Below are 27,235 nucleotides of genomic sequence, written 5' to 3' on the forward strand. Positions count from 1 at the left end.
ATTATTGAATTTGGACAGTTTTTTTTTCATAACGACACAGTAACTTCTAGTTTTCAGAATTAATTAACCCACATTTTTATTTGTCATTCAACAAGCAGCTAATATATCATTTTTTCTCCCAGAATCCACTGGTCAGACTATTCTGCTATCCTGCAAACTGTGGAAACCTCTCAAAAAAGAAGTAAGTAGCCTATGATTATAAAGAGATCGAAAGCTGCAAAAACACTGCAAGTTAATAAAGGAAAAACATATTGCTATAATTGAAATTGCAGTAACATAGTAGAAATTGACGAGGGTATTGCAATCTGTGAGAAGTCTGTATGTAATTTTCATATAGGTTCTCACAACCAATTTGAGATAATGTTGTCTAAAAGCTCGTCATCGTATTGTGTTCAGAGTTTATCCCTTCTCCGATATGGTGACGGGGCAAGTTTTCTTCCTTTAGAAAAGTTCCCAGTATCCTATTTGCGAGTTTTATTACATACATCTCCGATATCCGAAAATGTCCCTAGGAACGAGGTTGCTCAACGACCAACCATATTCACTAGAAAATTTTAACTATAGGTAGGAAAAGAAGTCCTGGGACAATGTTGCTAATTTTAATTGACTGCTGCTCCATCAGATGTGTTTACAAGTTGCGGATAGAAATAACTCCGAGAGAAATCATTTTGATATATAATGTGTACATGCTTTTTTCCACTAAGTGAACCAAGTTTGTTTACCTTTAAAAGGTCGCCATTGTGTTTTGCTTCTTCTGATCAAACGTTTCTATTTCAGTATCAGAGCTAAAATTTCACTACCAGCATACGAAGGGAATTGGTTGCTGCGCCACTAACAGTCCCTTAGATCATGTTCACACGATTTTTTTTATCAACAACTTTCGTCAGATCCCAAGTTCCTTATTTTTTAGCCAATATCTGGGTTTAAAGTTGCTTAGTGGTCGCTTCATTTTATTCAATTGATTTTCGTAACTTCTGCAAAAAGGGAAAAGAAGAAAGGAAATCATATTTTTGATAAAAGAAAGCTCTTGAAAATATAAATTAAAGTATGTTATTCTAACTTTTGAGAACAATGATTTAAGCCTGAAGCTGTTCTTCTTTTGTTCTTATTTTTTGGCAAAATATGAGTCTTGTGTTCTTTTAAAATTGTTCTCATCAACATCAAATGTGTACGCATGCGCAAGAATCTGCAAGACTAAATGACTTTTTTTTCAATAGAAAATGTTCTGAGTTTGGCAGAAGAAAAATGCATTAACAGATAAGGGATTATGTATTATTGCATTTTCTTGTCTCTTTTTTTTAATTTCTATAGCAATGCTCAAAAGATTGAATACGTATGTCCTGGGAACTAATTTTATGATACATTAAATTAATCAACTCCGATGTCAACAAAATTTAATCCTTCCTAGTATTTGTAAGGAAGTTTAATTTGTATCAGGGGTCAATGCGACGTGTTGTTGATGGTTATTTAAAAGGTTGAATTTTCTGTTTTTATTTTAAACTTGAAAACCAACACTTGTGAATCTTAGTTAGACTTTACCATGTGTGGTGGAGAGCACTTTACATGAAACACTAGAGAGTTGTAGTAAATTGATACAAGAGAATTTTTTTAACTGTGGTTTAAATTTAAACGAATAAAAATGGTTTAACTAACGTGATATTTCTTTATTATTTTCGATTTTTATTTACATCCACTCTTCTAATATATATTTACTTAACTTAGTCACAAAAAAAAAAAAAAATAGAATACAAGAAACAAGATTATGTTGAGCGACTCGCAACTTAACATACAAACAGATGATTTTGAAGATGATTCAAGCAAATATAACTTTGATTATTATGCTCTTTCAAAGCTAAAGAAACAAGAGCACTGGAAAGTGGGGATTCTTTCCGGCATAATAGCTGTGCTTACTGCTCTTGTAATTGTGTTTATCACTCTGTACGTACAAAGTCTTTCGTCCGTACAGAGTGATAAACACAAAAACTCAGCGTCGTATGAACTTTGTAAGTATTTTTTTACACGTTGGTTTATTTACAGCTGTAGAATATTGTTTATTACAAGCTTTTAAAAAATTTTTTTTATAAAAACAGGCGTGTATATACTTCCATTTTTCCTTATCAACTATGATGATAGTGTTTAAACCATTCATATGAAAAAGTAAGTAAGAAAGTAACAGGAAGTTTTAGTGTACTTGAGAATTCCATCTTAATGGCTGACTATTTTACCCTCCGACGTCAACTAAGTTACATTACTTGGTAGAAATGCATATAGCATTGATCTAACTTGTTTGCCTGCCACACAAGTCAATTGGCGGTCAGTAGATGGCTCCAAGTGGGCTGACAACACCACATTTAAAGTGCGCGGAGTGGAGACTGGTCAAAGTGTCACAAACATTTTCTCGTATTAGAACCTAGTTCTTGAGAGGATTTAGGCTGGCATATTACTAAAATTTAAGAACGCCCTGAAACCATGCTACGTCTCAACAAAGTTTTCAAGCCTAAAAAAGAATTACGAAAATAGTTTTGTCACGATGTCCCCTGGATTTGCAGAGCCCAGTAGTACAAATATGATTATGCATATCTTTAAGCAAAAATATAACAGAGTTTCAAACGCTTTTTTGACTGTTTATTATTATTCTCAAGTATATGAGTAGCGGCCTTACTCTACCGTTAAATGACTTTCTCTATCCTCCTGAGTGACTGCAATTGATTTTTAGTCAAACTAAGAGCGTATAAAGAGCTGGCGAAGTATGGTGAAAACTGTAGTATTCGCTATCAGTGTCATACACACGCTTACTGCAAAAATTTGCAAGGAACCTACAGATGCGTGTGTATGAGAGGTTATCTTGGTGACGGAATTGGAGATTGTCAAGGTGAGTCAACGTTTATCAGTACTGTATTCCCTCTTTTTTTAATCCATCTAACGCCCGTTAAGTTATAAAATTATTTTGCAAGCGTCTCCTTTAATAAGCATATTTTGCTACTATCAGTATAAAGCAAATCAACAGAAGGCCTGGATTCAAGTCATATTTCATACATCATCTTTGTAGCACTTCGTTAGCTAATGTGACCTGATACTGATACATCTCACATATCCCTCTTTGCTTCTTCTATGAAAGAACATTCAAAGCAACAGCTTTGAATGTTCTTTCATAACTTTACTTATTAGAAAAACAGGGGAGAGGATTTTAAATAGGTTGTTGTTAATTAAAATATTCATAAACTTTAAGAGAAGTAATTTTCGCGAAATCACGAAATAGAGATTTTGATCTGATTCGTAAAAAATGTGTTTCTGCGAAATAGACCCATGTCAAAAAAAAAAAAAAGAAAGATTCTCACTATAGAAAGATCTAAAATTGCCAGATTGCCGAAATTTAATTGTTCATATAAACTGGTTAGGAATACACCTTTTCCAAAACCATGAGTCATACTTTTTTTAAACTCGTAAAATATAAATACCATATTTGAATTCAGCATAGTTTGTTTAATTTATCGTAAAAGTTTAACTTGATACGCCAACAGAAAGTGCTATTTTGAGGAAATATATATCACAGTTAAAGTCTTCTTAATGCTCAAGTTATCATGTCCCGCCTCGTTTTCAAAAAGAGGTTGGACATGCCACAAATCTTTAAATTAGAATAGCAGGTTGTTTACTTGCTGCATTGTTTCGAAGTTTTCTTTGTTTATAAATTTCGATAAGGAATTCAAATCTGTTGTCCGTTTTTCATAAAACTCAACAGAAAAAGTTGCGGCACATCAAAAGAATAAGTCCCGGAATAGGTGTATGGTCGAATTTCCCGGAGAGAGATTTAGAGTGAGTACAAAAGAGATCATGGGAAGGTCACATTTATGTGAGAAGACCTTTCTTAAATCATCTCCATCAACGATACTTGCAAAACAAATTTCGGGGGAAATTACTTTCCTTAATGTACTTTTGTGCCATTGTGTGGAGCGGATGATACATTATACATTTTGCCGAATCCAAAAATTCGACAAATTTGATTGTGTATCACCCATTTTTTAGTCAACTTAACAAGGCTGTAACAAGGTTGCTTTTTTCTCGTAGATATTGACTTTTCAATCGATTTCCATGAAGCAGGAGCAACCAACATACCAACTATAAGCGACTTAGGACACGGCTCTGTCCATGGTGCTGCAGTTTGTTTCTGGTTCACTTTGACCTCTGCTGCAAAGAAATGGGACAGCGAAAATAAAACCATTTTAAATTATATAACACACAAAATGGATCTGGTGATTCAAATTACACGAAACCATAAGATTGTAGCTTTTACCAGGAATGGAAATATATACCTCCGTGTAGAAGTCAATGTTAAATTTCCCGTGCACAAATGGATGCATGTCTGTTGGACGTGGAGTGATGGAATAAGTTGGAATTTTTTTATTAATGGAAAGCTTGCACACTCTTCCTTGCTTAATCAAACTGTAAACCTTAAACCAGGCAAAGGGTATTTATTTTTAGGGCAAGATATGAGGCGCGTAAATAACAAATATGTGATTAACAAGCCAGAAAACTTATTTCAAGGTCGAATCACTGGCTTGTTTGTTTACCAAAGACCAATATTGGGCTACGAAATTATGGCTGCTTTCGAAAACAACCCCCCTGTGAATGGCTTGTTAGTTGGCTGGTGGCAATTTAAAAGGTTAGCTAAAGGTGGTAAAATTAGAGAAGCAGCTTTTCCATTTGATATCAACCTTTACTCAGCATTCTCTTTGCGTTAAGTAAACACAGTCGAGAAAACAATGGCTTCTGCAGACGCCCAAAGTAACAACATTAACCATGTTTGAAAAACAAAAGTCCTTTTTGTATTTTAAAAGTCCTCTTTTTGTATACACGTTTCTTTTATACTTTCAAATATAAATAATTTTTACTTTGCATTTTGGAGAACGTTATGCACTTTTTTCAATTTTAAAATAAACAACAGACGAATTTTAACAAAAAAAAATTATTATTGCACAAATGTTATTGCACAAGCGAATAAACGTATATACACTTATTTTTTTTATAAGAATCTCATTAATAAGAAACGGAGTACTGACTGCTGTATAACTTTAAGAGGCTTTTACTTCTGCACTTTTGAAGAGCATGAGATTATGCACAGCAATCTCACAATTTTCCCCACACATTTGGAAAAAAAGCAATTACTTGGCACAAATGGCAGTTGTCCATTACTTGTTTGTTAGAACATAAATTTTAACTAAAAGGTGAAAACACTTGCAAGCTTCATTCTTAAGAAACCACGCCATAAAAGTTTGATACTAAACTGAGAAATATATACGAAACCCAGGCTAACATGGTCGTTTGGTTGATTTCTTATAATAAAACACGTCTACGGTAGTGAGACATGGGCAGTGAAGCAGGAAGATCTTGACCGTTTAGAAAGGAATGATATGAGAATGGTTAGGTGGATTTGTAACGCCCGTCTGAGAGACAGAAAGAGTTCAAATGAGCTAAGAACCAGGCTAAGTATCCGTAGAATTAAAGATGTTATCCAGATAAGAAGATTGAATTGGCTGGGACACTTCGAAAGAATGGAGGGGGATAATTGGGTAAGAAAGTGTAGAGACTTGATAGTTCCTGGGACAAAGCCCAGAGGCAGACCGAGAAAGACTTGGCAGGAGGTTATAAAGACAGACTTGATTCAGAGGAAGTTTAGATCTAACACAGTCTAGATCAGATTGGAAAAGGGTCATTAATATACCCCGTCCAATCCATGGTAGCATGGAAAACGGACTTTAAGCCGAGAATGATGCTGATAATGATGAGACAATAAACTCTCTTGTCATCCAACACAGAAGTTCTCTCAAACCTCAATAGATGACATGGATACATTCTTAACCCTTTTCGTGTTTTACGTTTTTACGTTTACACTATAATCTAAGGTCTTAGCGCATCATGCTCACTATGCTTAGCTCATCGTTAGCTCATAGTAAGAAGCATGCTTAAGAGTCCCATGATTTCCTAGGAGCTGAAATAAATTCTGACAATAATTCTTTAATGCACAATGATGCAGCAGTTGAATTGACTTGGCAAAATTATAAATAAATTCTAAGAATTTTTAATGACTAAAGCTAAAAGTCCGACGAATTCTTAGAAATCATATTTTCTCCGTGGCTGAATTTATTCTTAGACTTTGTCTACCTTAAGGGGGACAGATTGTAGCGGGAAAAAAATCGGTGGAATAGAATTTTGGCGGAATTTAATTTCGGATACCAAAAATATTATATTTAGGGGATAATAGAAATAAATAATTTTGAAGGAATTTAATTGGACGTGTGACGAGAAATTTAAACGTGCAAGCTTATTTGTTTCTTTGTGAATCAAGCGACAACGTTAGCTTTTTACATTAATAATCATCAACTTAGATAAAAAGAAAGTCACTCGTCGTCGTCTTAAAGCAAAGAGCTTTTGAAAGAGAATGTCTTGCAGAAACACGAAAGAGATCGACGGATGGCGAGAAAAATATCATTTCGGCAGCAATTTAATTTGGCGGACGGTAAAAAAAAATTAATTTTGCGGAAATTTAAAATTGCGGATTTTTGTCAAATCTGCCAATTCTGCTATAATTCAAGATTTTAATGATTTGCAACAAAAATTAATGCGAAAAATATTTCGTATTTTTTGGTACTTATCACCTCAAAATCAAAAAAATAATAAAAAGGGTCAGGTTTTGAATCTGTTGTAAACCGAACGTTCTGTAAAGTACGAAAGCAGCAAATTGAGCTTTGTCAGCACTTTTCTCGTAAACAAAATTTTAAAACGACAACAAGAAAGTACGGCGAGATTCAAGAAAAGAAGTAGAGTCTTTAAAAAGTCATGAAAACATATGCACATTTATCCCCCTATTATTTACACAACTTCGATTGTGACTAATGTGAAATTTAACACACCGTCTTGTGGGAACCATAGATAGCTATGGTCCCCACAGAATTGTACCGGCATGGATTGGATTGATGTTAAAATTTACACACTTACCGATGATTATTGAAAGTACCGTTTTGTCATGGACGGAAAATTGGAGATGTTTTTAAACAATATCTGAGGATCTATTATGTTTTTTCTAATCAAACCATGTACACAAGGAAAGGCTACCATGACATATAAATTAACCTCAACAAAATTGTTGGAACTGCTACTCAGGTTATGTAATTTGCCCAAAAATCCTGTCAAGAACGGAATCATAGAAAACACAATTTTTTTTGTTACCTTGGATAAGTATTTCTCTGAATTACTTGAGAGCTTATTCACAAACCACTGTTTTTCTTGTAGGCTGGAATGTGTAGTTATGACATACACATTCAAACATGCAATTTTTACACTGCCCTGATCATTAGATGGCCTTGCATTGAGACAGTGCCCTGTTATGGATGGAAAAAAGGCTCTTTTTAAATTTGCGCATACCGAGCCCTCGTAAATCAAAATAGACAGTGCGAACACAGAAATATCATAAAATAACATTCCATTACTATGAAATAAAGATTAGTTCAACTTGGACTTTCAGTTGGCAATTTTGGGCTCATAGAACTCTAACGAGTACATACCTGGGGCTCGTGTTCGCCCTTGACTAATTAGTACTTAATCAGAATGTCACACTCTCCTAAATATGTCCTGCTTTCTCAAAGATTTTCCTAAATAAAAAGTAAATATGATAATACTATATGAAATCTAGTGATTCCTCACATATCCAGTTGATATGTCAAAGACTGTTTCAACACATATTGCCCACGGCTGTTGACAATTGAAGTCCTTGGATGAAGTTATGCCAATAATATTATTGTGATCTTTGGTAGCAAAAGTTTTTTGCCACAGGTTTTTAGAAATTGAATACTAACGATTGTATCATCAACCTTTTGAACAAGACCAAGATATTCAAAACTTTTCTTTTTTAGTGATGTATTTAACCAGTACCAGATCACCTGCAATCGGAGTAGAAAAACTGCCTGTGGCGTTTTCTTCATTTACAATATTCCTGCATTGCTGTAATCAAGCTCATGTACAACTGGGCTGGAACGCTGTAGTTAGAATTATTGGAGAATATCAATTTTGATGGTGAAACTCTTTTTACATGGTGTAACTTCAAGGTGCCATGGACATATTTAGCAGATGTCAGATCAAGGTTGACGATTTCTTCCTTGTCAAGACAAATCACCTCAACATTGCATACAGACTGTGCATACTCAGCTAAATGGCTAGCATCTTGTATTATTATTTGGCCAGCAGACACATCTTGATAGACTTTTCTCTTAACACAGCTGCCTATGTCATTATGAGGACCTTTGAAGTCAAGTGCCTCACCGTAATCTCAAGATACTTTCAAATTTTTGGCGGCTATGTTTTTTTCATGCGTAGTTTTATTCGAAATGATTACGACTGACTTTTCCTCTACAGGGGTATCTTCAATCGGTTTATAATAGCAAGCAGTAGTGAAAATAGCGAATGCTTTATGTCTGAAATATGCACTTTGAATCTCATGACGCTGTTTGTTCTCAAAATTTATTGAGAAATCAACGCTTAATATTACTTCATTAGGCTTTAAATTTTCCTTGAGAAACTTTAACGCAGAATGCTGTCTGTAGATATTGCAGACATGATTTGTGTTTGGTGGCAAAACTTCTTTGATATATTCCACTATATCCGCACCACTATGTTTGAGCTCAACTTTTTGATATTGCTTTTCTCTTCTTACCAATTTGTAGTAAGATATTTCAGGTATCTTGGTGAGTGCTTCCCATACAACCGCATAGAACTTTAAACCTGGGCAATCCATGCAAATACCAATGCAGCGAAATTCATTTTTATTGGAGCAAATACTTTTTCAATAAATATTCCCAAATTAACTTCGATTATTTCACGTTTATGGAACTTCAAGTAGCTTAACTCACATGTACGAATACTTTTGTTCACATGTACGAATACTTTTGTTCACATGTACGAATACTTTTGTTCACATGTACGAATACTTTTGTTCACATGTACGAATACTTTTGTTCACATGTACGAATACTTTTGTTCACATGTACGAATACTTTTGTTCACATAAACGGAAAATGTTACGTAAAATGTTACGTAAAGTCAAAAAAAATGTTTCATTCATTTTGACTGGCAAAGTTTTTTTCAAAAATGGCGGCATTCAACAAGCACCACATGATAGCAACTGTTCTTATTATTTTAAAAAGAAGGCGTCGCCGTCGTCAAAAGAGGGCTGATGAAGCTGGTCATAAAAGAAGAAGATTTTGGGTAAGACCTACAAACATGGATAGACTTCATAGTGGTGCAATTATTTATTTACAATCGTGGACAGTTCTTCGTCGTTTCACGCCATTTCTAGTTCGAAATGCTGTTCGAACGCGATTGCATATTTTTTCCCCTTCTTTTTGCTTACTCACGCAAGGAAATCCACGTAATCACTTACGGAATTCCGGAAGGGTTTACGTAATTTTCGTAAGGCATGTCACATGTACGTAAATATTTTACGTAATGTAAGAGAATGAATGAACACAATCTTCTTACGTAAAAAATTACGTTTATGTGAATGCGGCTTTAAGGTGGTTTATTTTTTGACGGAACAAAGTCTAAAGTCGATCGAAATAACAACAAAGTTATTATAAGTTATCAAAATTAAATTACTAATATATATAATACTATTAAAAATTCTATTAAAAATTCTACTATTAAAACTCCGTCACCAAGATGTGTGTTCAACCACACCTAATTTTTTCTCATAGAATCCCAGTTTTCAATTATCAAACTTAATGGCTTGTAGACAGGTTAAGCTTTTACAATCCTATATTGTAATCAATAATAAAATGCTCTACATGTTCTATTAAGAGATAGGAAAATGTTTCTTCTAGCGCAGTCGTGTGCGCGTACAACAGTGCCGTCACGGCAACCCCCAGCAAAGTCAACGACAATCCCCTATTAGTCACCTCACCCATCCAAGACCATCCCATATTAATCTACATAAGACCTACTATTTATCATAATGACGTCATCAAGATTCTAGCGCAATTCCCTAATAATCAACGCGCATACAGGGGAATTTCCCTGATATTCATCAAAAATCAACGCATGCGCATACAACAGTGACGTCACAAAAAATCTCCATCATGCAGTGCCTAGTCATGTATATCAAGGTTAAGTCCCTATAATACAAAAATGAGTCAAAAGGGAAATTCCCTGATATTCATCAAAAAATCAACGCATGCGCAATAAAGACACGCTAGGTCGAGCAGAATGAAATCATCCGACAAACAAAAAAATTCTATATAATAAAGAGAGAATGGAATTATACACTGTCATACAATTACGTGATATTGCAAAAGGTCGTGGATTAACAGGGTATTATAGGCTATGTAAAGCTGAATTAATTAGCTTATTAGAGGATGTACCACGGAGGCCACCTAAAGAACTGGCTAAGCCCATAATAACGGGGGATATGGGTATCTTCGAGAAGCAGGAGATGGTAAAGAACCGTCCAACTATCGGGGGTAAAATCGGGGAGTGGTACAACTTGGTATTGCCCCCATCCCAGATGGACGCCTTCGAGAAACAGGAACTGTCGAAAAATCGTTCCGTTGTAAGGGATAAGATGCAGGAATTGTACAACTGGCTAGTTGATGCTGTTCCAAAGCCTATAAAAGAAGGGGTCATGAGTAATTATGGAGATGGTGATGGAGATCTATTGCAGGGTAGCAAATACAAGACCTACGCTGCATGATGAGGTCGAACAGGAGGCTAACGAGGACTATCTACATGAACAGGGCAAGATTTTACCCCCCAGGAACATAAGCATGCCCACCATAGGACTTTCCGAAGTTTCCGCATTCCCGGTATAGAAGGAGCGGACGTCGACGGGTATATAGGGATGGTGCGACCAAACGTGAAAACCTTAGTTGAGGGGCAGGTAGAAGATATGGGGTCAGCAAAGATACAGCTGTCACTATGGATACATTGGAGGAAGCCAATAGAGGGAACCAAAGACAAGTATGAGGAGGCGAATAAAGCCCTCCATAGTAATATGGCCTCGGTATTCTAGGGTAGCAACGTAGATGATATGCTGAATACGATGTTTGCCCAGGTTAAAACACATGTGGAAAATCCTGCATTCCCCAAAAGTGGCTTTACAATCGGTCGAATACTACACCTTGATGTAGATTTCCATAAATTGAAACTAACAAGAGGCTCATCGTACATCAAACTACCTAAGTGGATAGCTTTGAAAAAGGCAATTATTAATCCAAATAATGAAGATGAGGAGTGCTTCAAATGGGCTGTTATAGCATCCCTGCATTATGAAGAGATTGAAAAAGACTCACAAAAAATAGGCAAGCTGAAACCCTACGTAGGCCTATACAATTGGGAGGGTATAGAGTTTCCAACATGCATCAAAAGCATATATAAGTTTGAGGAGAACAATAAGGGGATTGCAGTAAACGTCCTATACATAACCGGAAAAAAGATCAACATACTACATCGATCGGTGCACAACGGACGTACCAAGGTGGTGACCCTATTGCTTATCGCAGATGTTAAAAAACTCACTATACAGCTGTCAAGCGTTTATCGAGGCTCCCGGGCAAAGAGATCTCAAATAATAGGAATGCAATGCACTTCTGCCTAACTGCCTACAGGGCTTCCCCCCAGCCGAATCGAGGGATAAGCATTATAGGTATTGCATCGACTACGGGGCTGTTGAAATTACAATGCCAAGAGAGTCCGAAAAATGGTTATTCTACAGAGATGGTCAGATGCAATTTAAGGTACCCTTTGCAATATATGCCGATTTTGAAAGCTTATTAATACCAATGGAAGAGGATGCTAGGGAGACCAAGACTAAAAGGCTGAGCAAGCACGTACCTTCTGGATGGTGTACCTATAGCACATTTGCCTATAGGGAGGTACTAGATCCCCTAACGGTATGCCGCGGCAAGGACTGCGTTACCCGCTTTGTCAACCATCTGGAGGATGAGGTGTATAACTGTAACTATAATAACTATAATACCTACCCCCAGCAGGACATGAAGCCCCTAACGAAGATCCTAAAAAGAGAACATGATGAGGCATCGGAATGCCATATCTGTCTAAAGCCCTTCGATGACGTCAAGAATAACCGTAAAGTCAGGGACCATTGCCACTATACCGGGTTATATAGGGGTGCAGCGCATAACAGCTGTAATCTCAAATACAAGATACCCAGCCACATACCCGTGATATTTCACAACCTTTCGGGATATGACGCCCATCTGTTTATAAGGGAACTGGGTGAAAAATATAATACTCAGGACATGTATTGTTGAAAACACAGAGAAGTACATATCTTGTAAAATTTAAATATCATTAAGTATAAAAAGTTTCAAATAAATTCTTATTTACCGCGCTTTTTTTTCAATATTTTTTTCTTCTAATTAATAACACGTGATTTGATATTCGAAATTTTATTATTTTTTTAAGTCCAAAATAATTTTTTTACGGTAACATCTACATTGCTATTTTCGGGAAATTCAATTTTCAAAAAATAAAGGTTAAGATCGTGTCACGAACTGTCACAAAAAATGAAAAGATGGGAAACACAAAAGTAAAAGAAATATAAGAAAATATATATTTTTAAAATGAAATAATTTTTTTTACAAAATAAACAAAACCAATAGCCGGTCCTAAACGTATTTCCACAGAAAAAGTTTTATTTATTCTAAACTTTTCGATATTGTCTCTATGTTAAAGTTATGTAGGTGTTAGAAAAAGATATATTTATGTGAAACTGTGTTGAAAATTAACAAAGTTATAATAATATTCCACACAGTACATGTAAAGTTTTCTTGAAAATAATTTGCAGCGAACACAACAAAAAAACAAACAATTAAACGGCTAAACTAACTTATAAAATAAGAACAAAAAAGAAGTAAAAAAAACAACAAACGAAAATAGTATATAAAATATGATCTCTGCGTTATTTTCAACATGCGTCTTTTAGCTTCATTGTGACCTAATAAAAACAGGATTTGTGACAGAAAACGTTTCCAACATCGAATCCAAAACTTACATTGTTGCACAAAAGTTTAGCTACAACGCGTTTCTTTTTTACTTTGGTTTGCTGTGATTAATTGCTTTTCACGGGCCAGATCGCACGGAAAAATCCAGGCGAATTTAAAAAAGGCATAAAATAGCTACTAGTTCGTTCCAAAAACTGCGGACAGTCTGTCATATGATTCCTGTACCATGCCTATTGTTTAATTTAAAGAAAGTGGTCTGCAAGAATGTAGTACTCAGCTCGTTGTTTAGAACATATACTGGATATTTTAGACTAAAAGAAGTCGGCTATGACTCGTTTGTTGTAATTTTCAAAATTGAAAGTGGGAAAATAATTAAAGAAATTTTAAATTTACTTACTGTTTTCACTTCTGTGTACTCCTTCAAAGCATACTCGCCACTAAAAACAGAAACCAACACTCTTCAGTATTAGCTATACCATGAACCAGCATACATAGTTTAAAGCAATACTTTTTAATGACATTTGTCATAAAAACAATGTTAATGTTGAACTGAGTATTCACTAAATCGAAAAGATTCTCCTTGTACCTCGCATTATAAGAAACCTTATTTCGGCTACCTTATACCAACATAAATTCTGGAACTAAACAGTTTTTAAAACGCAAGAACTGACACATGTCTCGGCTCCGTAAAAACTATATCAGCAAAGACTGAATAATATATACAAACAAAGGCCTACGGATCCCAGGGACGTTGGGAAATACATACAGTAATCTAACGAGTACATTGGATTAAAAAAAACTTTAACAAATGTTTTATTTCTTTGTTTGTATAAGGATATATGCTAATACAATATAAACTGTTTTGTCTATCTATACGGAGAAATATTACCCGAGGTCGAATGTATAGACCGAGCTTGCGAGGTGGATACGCTGACCGAGGCTAATATTTTTTTAAAAGTGATAGATAAAAATAGTTTACATTGTATTTATTAACTGAGAGCTATTTTGTTTAGGTTTGTAGAAAACAGGATTATTTTCTAAACATTTACTTGTGACAAGGCTTCCACATGACGAGTCTCATAAGCATTAATCATTTCTTCAAAAACAATCTCAATCGTCGAAGCTGTGAAATCTTGACGTCGTCTGCTTAGATTTGCTGGCAACTAAAAGTCGCTGTTTTTATTGTCGATTGTAAAAACCTTTTCTATATTCCGCAAAATTTAATTCCAATTAACTAGTTAAATGGTTGCTATGCCTGTACGGCCTCCGTAGCTTAAAAAGGAGCTTTAAAAGCGCTGAACCCTCTTTGCAGAACCGTCAAAAACAAAAGTAATAATAGGAACTAAACAGGCTATCCTGAGACAAACAAACAAGCGAAATATATGAATAATTTATCTTTAGCTAGAATTTGTCACAACTAAATTGACCACCTTTTTTTGAACAAACGTTTCGTAGTTAATTAAATAGCACAACGTAAAATTTATTCGTCAACAGCCTAATTTCATAAAAGGTTTAGATTGTTGCAAAACATACTTACAGTTCCCTTCCTTGTCCCGATTTTTTGAATCCACCAAATGGAGTTTGCGCAGTGACATAGTCGTATGTGTTAACCCTACGAACAAAATGAATTTAGCTTTTTGTAATATCTACTTTTCGTTGTGTCGTGAACAAAAAGAATTGGGCTGTGCATAATGAAGTATTGGGACTTTTCACCAATTTCTATCTTTTTTTGGTTCATGAGGCTACAGGCAAAAAATCCATTCTAATATCAGAAGTTTAGTGTAAGGTAGTTATCTTGATAATGCTTCCTCACTTTCAAAGCTTACTACACAAACACATGCATTGCAGTTAAAAGCTTGCATTATACATGCGAGCAACTTTTAAACAAAGGGAATATTACAGAAGGAATTAGACGTATGAATTAAAAAAAGCGATGGCAGATGATATCAAATAAAATAAGTAATTTAAACTTACCATACTGAACCAGCCTGGACACCTTTCACTATTTTCATTGCCTTGTTAATATCGTTAGTCAACACACCAGCTGCTAAACCAAACGTTGTGTCATTCGCTCTTTCAATAACTTCGTCAACGGTTTTAAATTTCAGGATAGATTGAACTGGCCCAAATATCTGTGCAAATAAAATCACACCTGTTGCGGCAATCATATTAGTACAGACTTTTACAAAACTAGTATATGTTCTTCTGTGTAAATTTACCAAAAGTAATAGGGCGCAATGCAAGAAAATTGGTATTTCAAGCAAGGTAGCAACCCACCTCCTCTCTGGCTATCTTCATTTTGTCGGAAACATCCGCAAACACAGTAGGCTGGACAAAATAACCTTCATCACCAATATTGCTTCCACCACATTTCAAGGTAGCACCTTCGCTTTTCCCAGAGTTGATCATACCAAGCACTTTTTCGTATTGGGCTTTGTCCACCTATACAGTGAATAACATGTTTTTATCTACATCGTGCTTAACAGAGAGCTTATACATTGATTCATACACTCATTCATACACTTATTCATACACTCATTGATACACTCATTCATACACTTATTCATAGCTTCAACACTAAACCTAATGTCTCAGTCACACGCAGAATAGTAGAACAGCTAAAAAATATTAACAAAACCCACATAATTTAGAATGTGTTAAAATTGATTTTGTTAACATTATGTTTTCAATATCAGTAAATACATATGTTCATGTGTACATTCAAGTTCGTGAACAAGACATACACAAGACACAATGGCATCATGTTTTGAGTACGACTGCAAATCTGACCAAATATCAGCGGCATTTTTAAAAGTAAATTATTTCATCGTGCGCAATAAAACCCTTCAATGCTTCAAGTAGATTGTGTTAATTTTTGTGAATTCTTTAAGTCTTGCAAGAACAAGAATGGATTACACTGGCCTATTTCTCATTCATAATCACAATCGCAGTTGTATTTTTGACGAAAGGAAACACAAATAGGACAACTTATCAGTTTTTTATTAGGTTTATTTTCAGCAGTGTTTTTCAATTTAAAATGGTCTGTTTCTAAAGAGTCTTAGAAATTATATTATGTTTACCTTAACGTGAGGGACATTATATCACCGATTCTTTCAGATGGTGAAGATTTGGAAATTAATGTCATTAAAACTGGCGGGTTTAATTATTTTTTGTGTCATACATTTACACGAAATAAAACAAAGTCATTGGGCTAAAAAGCAAAGAAGATAATCAACATTCTTTATTCAATTTCGCGCGTTATACAGGGCTAACGTTGAGATCTTAACCCCGATTTTCACGAGTTCCCTTAAAGCGATCTATCATCATTTAACGCTTTCTCAAAATGAGAAAAACTTTTACGAAATTTATAAAATAAAAAGAAACAAAAAGCCTACCAAAGGACCCTGCTCTGTTTCCTTCTTCCATGGATCGCCAACCTTTCGCTGAGCAGCCATTTCAACAGCCTTCGCAACAAATTCTTCATAAATATCTTCGTGGACAAAAGTACGTGAGCCAGCACAACAGTTTTGACCATGGTTGGCAAACAAGGCAGCGTGCGCAACTTCAGCAGCCCAGGGTACTATAACAAATATAGCAGATCACTATAAATTTCATTGAATACTGGGTAAATTTAAATGGTAATTTCAGTTTAATGAACTTATAAACAAATTTTTAATCTTGGTTTTTAATAAAAAAATCTTTTGCCCCGCAACTCACGTGGCATATATATGCAGTACGAAAGGTTTTTAAGGAATACCTTTTACTGCAACTGTCTTGCTTCAAGCGTACTAAAAGCCTCTTGACGCATTGAAATTATCTTTTAACTATTGCAGCTATTTATAATTTCGAATGCAAATTGAACCATTATACAATCCGTTTTTTCTAAAACCTTAGATTAAATTTAGTAAATCTTATGAACTTCTCCATAACTTGGTCTTCTAAAGCAATCGATATTGCCAAGACAGACATGTTCAAAAAGGAAGGAATAATTGAAGAAAACATATATCCAACATCAGGACATGTCTTCAAAATTTCGCAACCTCTTCCCAACAACGTTTTCTCTGACGGTATGCGAATTTCAAGGATATGCAAGCTTACTATCAACATCTGGGAAGATAATCAATGGACTTTTTCCACCAAGTTCCAATGTTACTCTCTTCAAATTTGATTTAGCTGCTGCTTCCATTACTATGTGTCCAACCTATAAAATTTTAACAGACTAATGTATTTCACAAATTGGAATTTTTGTATTCCTAGTCAAAAGACGTTCTACACCACCTAAATCTCTTTCCGTCTAAGCTACCTAATGGTTGTAGCTACCTCTTATCAACGACTTTTACAAAACCTTATACCTCCACAGATCCAGTGAATGCCACTTTATCAATATCCATATGTGATGAGATCGCACCACCCGCTGTTGGTCCATAGCCCGGGATGACATTCAGTACTCCAGGAGGAAATTCAGCCTAAAATGTTGGAATGAGTTAAATATATAAGGTGAAATCACCTTAACGGTAACTATGACTTGTTCATAGTTCTTGAGTTGGTTTTGCAACCATCCACAAAATGTGTGATGATAAATTTCCAAGTTTCCCTTACAAGTAATTAAGTAGGTCATCTTTATATTAGATATACAGTTAAGCAAACGTGTTAAAAAGTGTTAAAAAGTGCAACTAGCACAATCTAAATGCTCCTTACCTAACCTATGCATCTAAAGAAATGAGGATTAGCAAGTGAATACTTTTTGCCAACTTTGTAAAATGGCAGAAAAGGTGCGATTGTTTTAATTTTTACTGACAGCTTAAACACGTTGCAAACATTTTACTGTTTAGTTCACTAGCAATAACAAATTAAGCCTTCCATGAAGCCAATACTGTTATTTAATGATAAAAACAATGTGTGTTGCAGCAGACTAGACTATGACCCAAAGTTTTCAAGTTTTTTTAGATGATTGACTTCTTTAGTATAAATAACATTAAATAACTAAGCCCAGGTTTGCAACACAGTGAGTTCAAAGGTCCCATTTCACCTAAGATAATAGTTTGTACACCTTTATGGAACATTTTTGTTTTCTTTTACTGGATTTGAAATAAAAAAAACACAACAGTTCGGTGTAGATTTGGGTATCTTTCAGGAGGTTTTTGATAACCTTCAATTTAAAGGATTTTTTTAGCTACGCAAGAACCAAGTCAAAAGCCAAGTTGTGTTTGTAAAATATATATACCTCTTTTACCAAAGCACAGCAATGCAAAGCAGTGAGAGGTGTTTGCTCTGCTGGTTTTAAAACAATTGTGCAACCAGTTGCAAGTGCTGGCCCCAATTTCCAAATCATCATCGATAGGGGAAAATTCCACTAAAAAATAAAATGGGAAACTTCTTTTCATAGCGGCCTAAGAGACTTAAATGAAACAAAGGTTTGGTTCATACTGGAACATGTATGCCTGTTATAAAATTAGTTGATAACTACTTATCGGGATCTAAATATTTATATTTTATTTCTTAAAGATTTCAAAAATGGTTCTTATAGGTATCGTAACATGGACAGATCTTATAAAACACTGTGTTGCATCAAGGAAAAAACAACAGAACAAAAAACAAAAAATAATTAAATCTCATGATTACTGGTATAATCTGTCCACATACACCAACAGGTTCATGTTGCGTAAAACAATATACCCCGCCGTCTAAAAAATAAGAAATTTGACTTTATGACAGGGACTAATTATCACCACTAAGAGGTATAAGTAAAAACAAATACTGTATATACATGACAGTGGAGCCCTCTTTAAAACTGTGTTTATTTCCTGTGAAGAAAATAAACTTTGTATTTTTTAAAAAATTTTTTATTAATTTGAAATTTAAAAGTGTTGGTAAATTATGTGAATTTATGACGTCCTCAATTAACTCTTAAACTTGCAGCTGCTGTTATCAATAACAACGATAACAACCAAACATTAAAATCATGCAAAAGTTTAAAACTTAAAACTGTTAAATACAACCCTCACTATGGGTTATAGTTGATATAATGTGTTAGTGTAATTTCTATATGTCTGAACAATCAAGGTTTTTTAAAATAACAAATTCCTCAAAAACATTTCAAGCTCTTTCATATGAACTCAACTGATTTTCCATTGGGGGTAAGCTTTAACAATGATGAACTCTATTACCCTCATTACTAAAATATAAAGTAAAAACATAAAATATAGTCAGACTAATGTCTTCCATATACCTGCAGGAATTGTTTTTCCACATATTTTGTCCGTCCAGCCAGCATAATATCTCAACACATCCACACAATGCTCAACGTCACTAACTGAGTCTGCAAAAGGTTTGCCATTGTCGAGTGTTTCCAGACTCTATAAATGGGAAATAGCTAAATTAGCACTAAACATCACAAAGTATTAAGTACAACTCCATGATAAATTAAACTATACGTAAACCTTATATTCCTTACGCACTAAAACAATTAAACACTAAAAACATCGTAAATTGGATTGTTAAAAAGAAAAACATGTTTATGGCACAATATAGCTTAGTTAATTCTTGCACTCTGTGCAGGAAACCGGGGTTTGTTGTCCTTGGCGGGAATTCAATATGGGAGAGTGAATGTTAAGACAGCCCCAGATTAACCCAAGCCATGTGAGGGAAAATGAGGAGACGTTGGTGGGCTATTATAGATATTGTTAGGAGTTGTCTAATAAAGAGTGAACCCTAGTTAAGACACCCCATCCATAAACCATGGCCCTTTCTGAAAATATTAGACCAGGTATATCCCTCGATATTTGCAAGGCTACCCATGTAAAATATGCACATCTATCTATGCAGGATATAGATATGTAAAAAATTTGATAATGAGAGAAAGAAAAAATGTAAATTGCTATACAAGAAAGCTTAATTTAGAAAAAGTCATGAGAGATAAATTGTTTTTTAGTTTTTATCTTATTAAAGGTTCTTAAAACCTAGAATTTACAAAATGACTTTACTAAATAACTTACAAAGTACAAAAAGGAACAAAATATATACTTTTAACAATACATTCTTGCCAAAACTAAAAAGTCTTTATATAATGTATTTGCCATAAATTTATTGTTAAAGGAGAAACCCAAAATTCTTTCCACACTTCTCTTTAATAATAGTCATCATCTATCTGCCTGTCCGCGAAAGCCGTGCCTCGTGGCGGAAACACAAAATTTTTAAAATGCGAACCAATTCTAAATGCGATATATTTTTGCCGACTTCGTTTTCACCGCTAACGCGTAATATACTAATCCCGAAGCCTGATTCTTTAAAAAACACTGCATGATTTTCGCGACCAGAAAGAATCCAAGATTTTCGCTTAAAAAAACAATGCATTATATTTTCGCGGCTGAATAAACGAAAAGCCATTTATTTTGATTCTTAAAAACAATCCAAGATTTTCGCAGGTAAACTTTTTCGCATTTTGATTTTGAAAATAGTGCAATGTGTGGTCAGTGTGTGGAAAGGTTTGTGAGCCTGTTTGACTTTTTTATATTCTAAAAGCTTTATATTTTTTAATACTTGTTTATGTTGGTTTCAATGTTAAGATAAATTTATTGTCATGTTTTTTACGTACAGATCTTAAACGCACCGGTTTTAGGATTTTTGGCGATTTTGAAGGCTAGCCAACTAGCTAGCTAGAGCCTTACTTTTTACTATTCTGTTTGTTATTAGAGCTTTTTATCCTATCCAACATTTATTTTTATGTTGAGGCTGTAGCTTTTTAGCTAGCTCCTATCTTTGACTAAAAGGTGAGAGCTTAAAAATACAGTTTGGCTACATATTCTTGATTCTTGAGCAATAATTCTTGAGCAATAATTAATGCAGTTAGCTAGGTAGCTAGATCTTTAATGGTTTTCCTAAAAACTTTTTCTGTAATTAAAATGACTGAGCAATTGTTTTAGCTGGGCAGGTAATGAGAGGCTGTTTCCTGTGTTTTTATTTAACCGGAAGTTGCAATGAAGTTTTTTTGAAAAAGGATATTACGCCTATATGCCTGTTCAACTCTGTTTAACTGTACTAAGGGGTCATCCCGTTATGACAATTAATTTTTCCACTTTCTAGATTTGAGCTAAGAACATATTGTTAGGCCTGTAACTGGCTGTATATATGCTGTTTTGTTATTAGGGTTTATTTTCTCTTTTGTGAGTTTTATCCCAGCTAACATTGTTTTATGTTTTACATTCACCAACCTGATTTTTACAAAGGTGCAGCTTGGGTAATGTGACTAATATAGCTAAAAATTAAAAGTAGCCAAATAGCTACAACCCTCCACAAAAGTAGTGATACAAACAAACCCCATGCTCAATGTCCATGCTGTGACCCTGTTTTTGGAGAAAGGGGATCTGGAACAGTGCCTGCTCAACTCCTCTTGTGTCTGCAACATTGACAGAAAATGGGCAGGGAGAACTCCATATTAAGGGACATTTTTGTATTGAAAATCCACTTGTTTCACAGAATTTTTCTACCCTAAACATATAGATGTTGCCAAAAATTATACAATTTTATATATTTTTTAAGTAGATATGTGTTTAAAAAGTTCTGAGAACTTCTTTAATAATAAGTGCTAGGACTACTGAAGTAAGCGTAACACAAAAGTCATGTTTATAATTAAAGAGTATCGCACATGATAAAGATTCTTTAGAAATATTGTAAACTGAGTGTGATTTGCCTATATTTGTCCCTTTATTCAACATTTTAATTCATATTCATATATTTTTAGAAAAAAGGTGTTTGGATATTTTTCTATTTTATCATTATTTTTACTTTTTGCACTTTTGAACATTTTTTATCTTTTCATTACTTCTGCATGTATTTAACAGATGCATTGGAATTCTATATAGGCACAATGAAAACATTCAAGTAAAATTTCATTTGGTTAAATATTTGCCGCCTAGCTTGATGAAATCAATTTTTTATGTAGCTTGAATTACTTGCGAAATTTGTTTGTTTGTTTTTATAACAAAACTTAACACTTAAAAGCTCTTTTCTAATAACTGGTTTTGTATAGACAGCGCTATATGCTGTTCCAAACCATATTTACACTTTAGTCTCTTGCTAACATTGCTTCTGGACGTCAAAAAAAAGGTAACTTACAGCTATATAGAAATATTTAAAATTTTATCATACATATACATACCGCTAACTGAGATATGTCCCTTTCTAATAAATCTGCTAGCTTGGCTATTAGTCTTCCTCTTTTTGAAGCATCCATAGTTCTCCATTCAGATTTAAGTTTAAATGCATTTTTTGCTGCTACAACAGCTTTGTCTACATCCACCTACAAATAATGCAAAGCATGAACTTATGCTCACCAAATTATAAGACTAGCTGGGACAATTATATACACACCACACAAGAATTAAGTCCTCCAGATGACTATAGCAAATAAGTATAACCAGCTGTTCAAATATATGTGTGACAAAAAAAATAAAATATGCAGTCTCTCATAGTCAGCCCTTGAAAATTACTGCTTGCGATCAGTAATTCTTCTTGGCACCAGCAGAAATTAATTGATGTATACCTGCAAAACAATTCTAAAGAATGCCCAAGTTTACACTCTAGATGCTAGCGCTACAGGTTTCTCAAAAATAGTTTTGAGCATTCATTCTACGATTTATATAATTAGCACTGCTAAATTATGCTCATTTGCAAAATAAACTTTAACGAAGAAAATCTTGCTCTGCTGAGTTGGTTGTTGGGTGATTAGGGTAAGGAAAGAAAAAAATTGAAATGTCAGATAGATTATTGCAAGTGTGAGCAGTATAGTTTACAAATCTGGTAAATGTAACTTGGCAACAAATGCTACATTTGCTTGTCCCCCTTTTAAAATAACTAAAAATAGTGTAAACAGAAAAAATATTGCATTCTATTATAGAATATTCCTACGCTCACAAAACATTCCCAACTATAAAACCTTGAACCACTAACTAGCTTTAAGCAGTGCTTTTTTAAAGTAGGGAAAAACTTCAGCAGCATTAAATCTTGTAGTTCAACAGGGTCCATCTATTTTTCTGATGTTTTTTGAAAGTTTTGTTTTCTCGTTAAAACACTTGTGTCCGTCTAGGTATGTGAAAATACAGCTAAAGCGGTGCAACAGCTAGGTTAGTTTACAACGCATATATGACGTTAAAACTGTTCTATATGGTGACCATTATTATTTGGAAAATTGCTACAACATAAAATCACAAAAGAAACAAAAGTGTTTTTCAGTATTTTTGAATTTCACACAAGTTAACTTTCTTAAGAGCATGTCCTTTAAGGCGTGAGTATACAAAAAGGGTGTGATATTTTAAAATGCTGTTAATTCACCAAAACTTTTTCGATACATCAATGTAAATATTTATAGAAAGCTTGTACGATTCCCTATATAATGGTATAAAAATTATTAAGCAAAAATAAAGTTTGAAGATTTAATAGACACAAATAAAAAACGACCCCTCTCCTACAAATGAGATCCCATTTACAAAACTACTAGGTTCTCAAGTTTGCTGTTTGCTTTTTGGGGATCACAAAACATTAATCTAAAAATGATTTTTAAATTTTTTCTTAACATTTTTTACATATTTTTTTCACGATTTTTAACCTCTGATCCTCGGAAAACTCATCAAATAACTCACCTTCTACTCAAACTCACAAAATAAAAAAAAACTGTTTTTAGATCAAACATTTCTCTCCACGCTAGAGGTGCTTTTCCACCCCAGAGCCTTTATAGTTTTGTAAATGAGGTTTTAAACGTAAGAAGTACTCTCTTAAAAAATGAACGCTGTGAAAAAGAGGTTTAAAGTTTTTTACAGAATTCTTATACTTCTGCATAAATAATTAGTCACTATGGTAAAGACTATTAGCTAACAGGTATTTTTAACATCTTTTTATGCCTCACGTGTTTGCTCACATTCACAATCACATACAGTCTAGTATGGGTAAAACAAAAACAAATTGTAGAAACAAAAATCACAAAAAACCTGATGACTTTGAAAAGTATATTCTTATGGGAAATGTTGTAGAAAAACTAGAAAAGAATCTTTCAACTACACACAAAAATCGTTTTCCTCTTGGAGGCCACTATCATTATGACCTGAAGTAGTAAAAATTAATACCTAAGATGATTATGTATGAACAAATATTTGATCTCATCACATAGTAAAAACTGATTTATGACAACTTTTTTCATTTTTGGAAAATACGCTATATGTATGTAATATATATATGTAATATATGTATAAATGAAATAAGATATGCGCAGAAGGAAAAAAAATGATATGGAATGAATGGTATTGCATTTTTACAATTGTATTTTTTATTTTTTCTGCAGCAAATAATTACACAATTTTTAATTAAATAATGAATATATAGATATTACGTATAAGACACAGAAATTGGAGAGGCAATGAACAACTGTGTAGACAATGAGTAAAAAATGTTTATTTTAATAAATAAAAAATCTTAAATTTTCGTCCGCCTACAACAGACTTCATCAGAAAAATCAGAAAAATGTGTATATATATATACGTATATACCTTATCCCCTTCCTGTATTTGACAGATAACTTTTCCATTGCATGGATTAATTGTAGGGAAGGTTTTTCCACTTGCTGCATTTACCCATTCATTGTTGATAAACAACTAAAACATAATAGCAATGATTTGATAAAAAAGGGTTACAACACAGAAAGTTGCACTGAAGTATACTTGTCTAATGGGCAGTCTTTTTCAGGAATATTTGAGGTGTGCGATGAATCGCACGTGCAAATCAAGTAAGGCGTGCAATGTAAAACGCACATGCAAAGGATGTTACGTGTGCGATACGGGCTCCGGGGTTAATCTTTGTTGTGCATTCATTTTGCGGTAGAAAAGTATGGGACGTTTTAAAATGTGAACCCCAAACACGATGATCGAGCGTCTACGTACAGCAACTCTCTCAATCTTAACTTCCTTTTCTACATGTCCGAAATAATAGTTTGCATAACTATACTGTCATTTTCATAAATTTATTTTTTATTTTTCAGGTCATCACAAGCAAATAGGCAAAAATATGTTTCGCTTTCGTTTTTAAAATTGTTTGAATAAAAAAAACACTTGCGGTATAAAGAAAAAACTTAATTAAATTCGGATCTGCTATCGTTTTCAATTGATTTGTCAAATAAAGTTAATTATCTACAATTAAATCCATGATAAAATGTCTATTCCACCTGTAAGTGCAGTTTTACAGGCTTGCTTTATCCGTGCTCCATCGGCGTTCACCTCCGCATTAGTTAAGAGCCGCATGGCTGGATTTCTTGTGTAAGGGCAGGAAGAAGAGATTTATGTCTACGTAGTTCTTTAACTAAATCAGGAGTCTGTGAATTAGCTAGGATGGTCAGGTTGGTTATGAATAGGCTTGCTCGTGGATTAAAAGGACCAGGACTATTCAATAAATCTGAGATTTAAAAGTGTCCGACCAAGACGGAAATCTATCGGACGTATTGTCCGACAAAAGTTTGAAACGACCTACGAACATGTCCGACCGAACTGGAAATGTGCTGAACATTTTGTCTGACGAGTCTCTAAAAATTATTTTGAGGGCTGCCATCGCATGCTACAAAATGGATTTTAAGGGTTGATTTTCGAAACTCAATACTTACTTTTCAGGCGTGCGATTAATCACACACCTAAAACGATATAGGCGTGCCAAGGCGTGAGCGTGCGATCATATGCCTGTCCTGAAAAAGCCTGAATGGGATTGTGGTTGTTAACTAAACTGGGGTAAGGCTAGAAGAAAGTGCTAAATACAATTTCTTGCTTTAAGCATAAATCAACTAAGCATAGACATTAACGAAGTTTTGGTTGAACATTTTGTCTGGTTTTGTGAATGTTCTAATTGACTGTGAGATGTGGTATAAAAATAATGCACTTGAGAAGTTTTTTGATGAATGATAACAAAAAAGTTAAAACTACAGGAAGAATAAATATTGCAGATCTAATAGTGTTTTTCTCAAAACATATGTAACTACCCGAACACAATTATAAAGAAATGTCCACATCAATTATCAAAATTATATATGAAACATTTGAAAAATAAAAAAAGTCAAGGAAACATTTAAAAAATAAAAAAAGTCAAGGGACAATTTTAGCCAGCAAAGTCTAAACACTAGTGGTTCTGCAGTATCTTTGACTTTATCAATATTTTCTTGGTGCACCTATATGAAAAATAATTAACAATGATGATAAGCAATGAAAGTCTCTACAGTCTGATGTGAGTAGCAGGGATTCCCAATAAATAAAAACTCAGCATCATGTGATCTGATGACAATAATTTGTATTATATAACTTTGCATGCAGAATAATAATTATTATTATATTATAACAGGCAGGGGGGGGGGGGCAAATCAGCCAACCACCATAACTGTTGTGTGGTATTTCCAGATGAAATAAATTTTGACTGAGCTGTAAAAAGGAAAACAAATAGAAAAATATGTTTTTTTGGCTAATGTTAGAACTCAGAAACTACAAACCTGTGTGTACTTTATATCTGGATTAGGATTTCCTTCGGCCATCTTTTAAAGATGTTCTTTACCAATGCTTCTTACGTATTCTAAAACAAAAAGAACATAAATGCTAATATATGGAGTATGTAAACGCAATAGTGTCGCCAGGTCATTTTTTTTAATATAAATATAAAAAACAACAAAATAAAACAGACCAGAAGCAAGAAATATCATTGCATGTGTGGACTTATCAATTTTATGTAGCATGTTTTAAAGGGTATTTAACTTAAAAATTTCTATACATATACAAACTCAAAATACAATACTAATCACAAAATCCATTTTTACATTTTTACTGTAATAAAGAGATCATGTTGATTCTGTCCCTTTGGTATACAAAAAATGTGTTGGAATTAACAACTTTTCGGAGAGTTAATAATTGTATTATTTTTGGTATTATAAAATGTAGCCATGTATTTTTATTAATAGGGAAACAAGTATATGAATTTATAAAATATATTTATTGTGAAGCTTTTCGTACTTCTAGTACATCATCCAGGCATTAAAAACATCCATCAAAATTTATGTATTATTATTACTAATATTATTATTATGTCGCGGTGGTAGCAGATGGACATGTTCTCTGTTGCTCCGACAAAAAATAGTTTTACTTATAAAATTCATCAATAATTTTGTTTCAAATTTGTCTTATCATGAGGAGAAAAGCAAGAGCTACTTTTTATGT

The 27,235-nt window shown here is 33.9% G+C and overlaps 3 protein-coding genes across 3 annotated transcripts in view; 2 read left to right on the forward strand and 1 right to left on the reverse strand.

Moving 5' to 3' along the window:
- Positions 1 to 15,867, forward strand: part of LOC130628841 (sorting nexin-18-like) — a 71,402-nt gene extending 55,535 nt beyond the window's left edge. The window contains exon 18 of the transcript XR_008981865.1: positions 15,857 to 15,867. The gene's annotated coding sequence lies outside the window, so the exon portion shown is untranslated. The remainder of the gene's footprint in view (positions 1 to 15,856) is intronic.
- LOC130628843 (sushi, von Willebrand factor type A, EGF and pentraxin domain-containing protein 1-like) lies at positions 1,430 to 4,895 on the forward strand. The gene is made up of 3 exons (XM_057441869.1): positions 1,430 to 2,003; positions 2,717 to 2,872; positions 4,066 to 4,895. Exons 1-3 carry the CDS (start codon positions 1,763 to 1,765, stop codon positions 4,737 to 4,739), a joined length of 1,071 nt encoding a protein of 356 aa, XP_057297852.1. The 5' UTR covers positions 1,430 to 1,762; the 3' UTR covers positions 4,740 to 4,895.
- Positions 12,594 to 26,710, reverse strand: LOC130628842 (aldehyde dehydrogenase X, mitochondrial-like). Its single transcript, XM_057441868.1, has 14 exons — positions 26,518 to 26,710; positions 24,545 to 24,649; positions 22,165 to 22,305; positions 19,237 to 19,363; positions 18,630 to 18,691; positions 18,232 to 18,360; positions 17,360 to 17,473; positions 17,106 to 17,208; positions 16,403 to 16,587; positions 15,285 to 15,449; positions 14,982 to 15,139; positions 14,545 to 14,619; positions 13,405 to 13,444; positions 12,594 to 13,000 (listed from the first exon to the last, which is right to left on the reverse strand). The coding sequence occupies exons 1-14, from the start codon at positions 26,557 to 26,559 to the stop codon at positions 12,971 to 12,973; spliced, it is 1,476 nt and encodes a 491-aa protein (XP_057297851.1). The 5' UTR covers positions 26,560 to 26,710; the 3' UTR covers positions 12,594 to 12,970.
- Between the last annotated feature and the right edge of the window lie 525 nt (positions 26,711 to 27,235).

Source organism: Hydractinia symbiolongicarpus, chromosome 15, assembly GCF_029227915.1.
Source record: "Hydractinia symbiolongicarpus strain clone_291-10 chromosome 15, HSymV2.1, whole genome shotgun sequence".
NCBI classification, from domain to species: Eukaryota; Metazoa; Cnidaria; class Hydrozoa; order Anthoathecata; family Hydractiniidae; genus Hydractinia; species Hydractinia symbiolongicarpus.

Coding starts and splice junctions, on each gene's coding strand:
- LOC130628843 (XM_057441869.1), top strand. CDS start 1,763: ATGTTGAGCGACTCGCAACTTAACATACAAACAGATGATTTTGAAGAT. Junction 2,004..2,716: donor CTCAGCGTCGTATGAACTTT/GTAAGTATTTTT, acceptor ATTGATTTTTAG/TCAAACTAAGAGCGTATAAA. Junction 2,873..4,065: donor CGGAATTGGAGATTGTCAAG/GTGAGTCAACGT, acceptor TTTTTCTCGTAG/ATATTGACTTTTCAATCGAT.
- LOC130628842 (XM_057441868.1), bottom strand. CDS start 26,559: ATGGCCGAAGGAAATCCTAATCCAGATATAAAGTACACACAG. Junction 15,450..16,402: donor AAACAGAGCAGGGTCCTTTG/GTAGGCTTTTTG, acceptor TTCACTGTATAG/GTGGACAAAGCCCAATACGA. Junction 13,001..13,404: donor AGTACACAGAAGTGAAAACA/GTAAGTAAATTT, acceptor TGTTTTTATTAG/GTCACAATGAAGCTAAAAGA.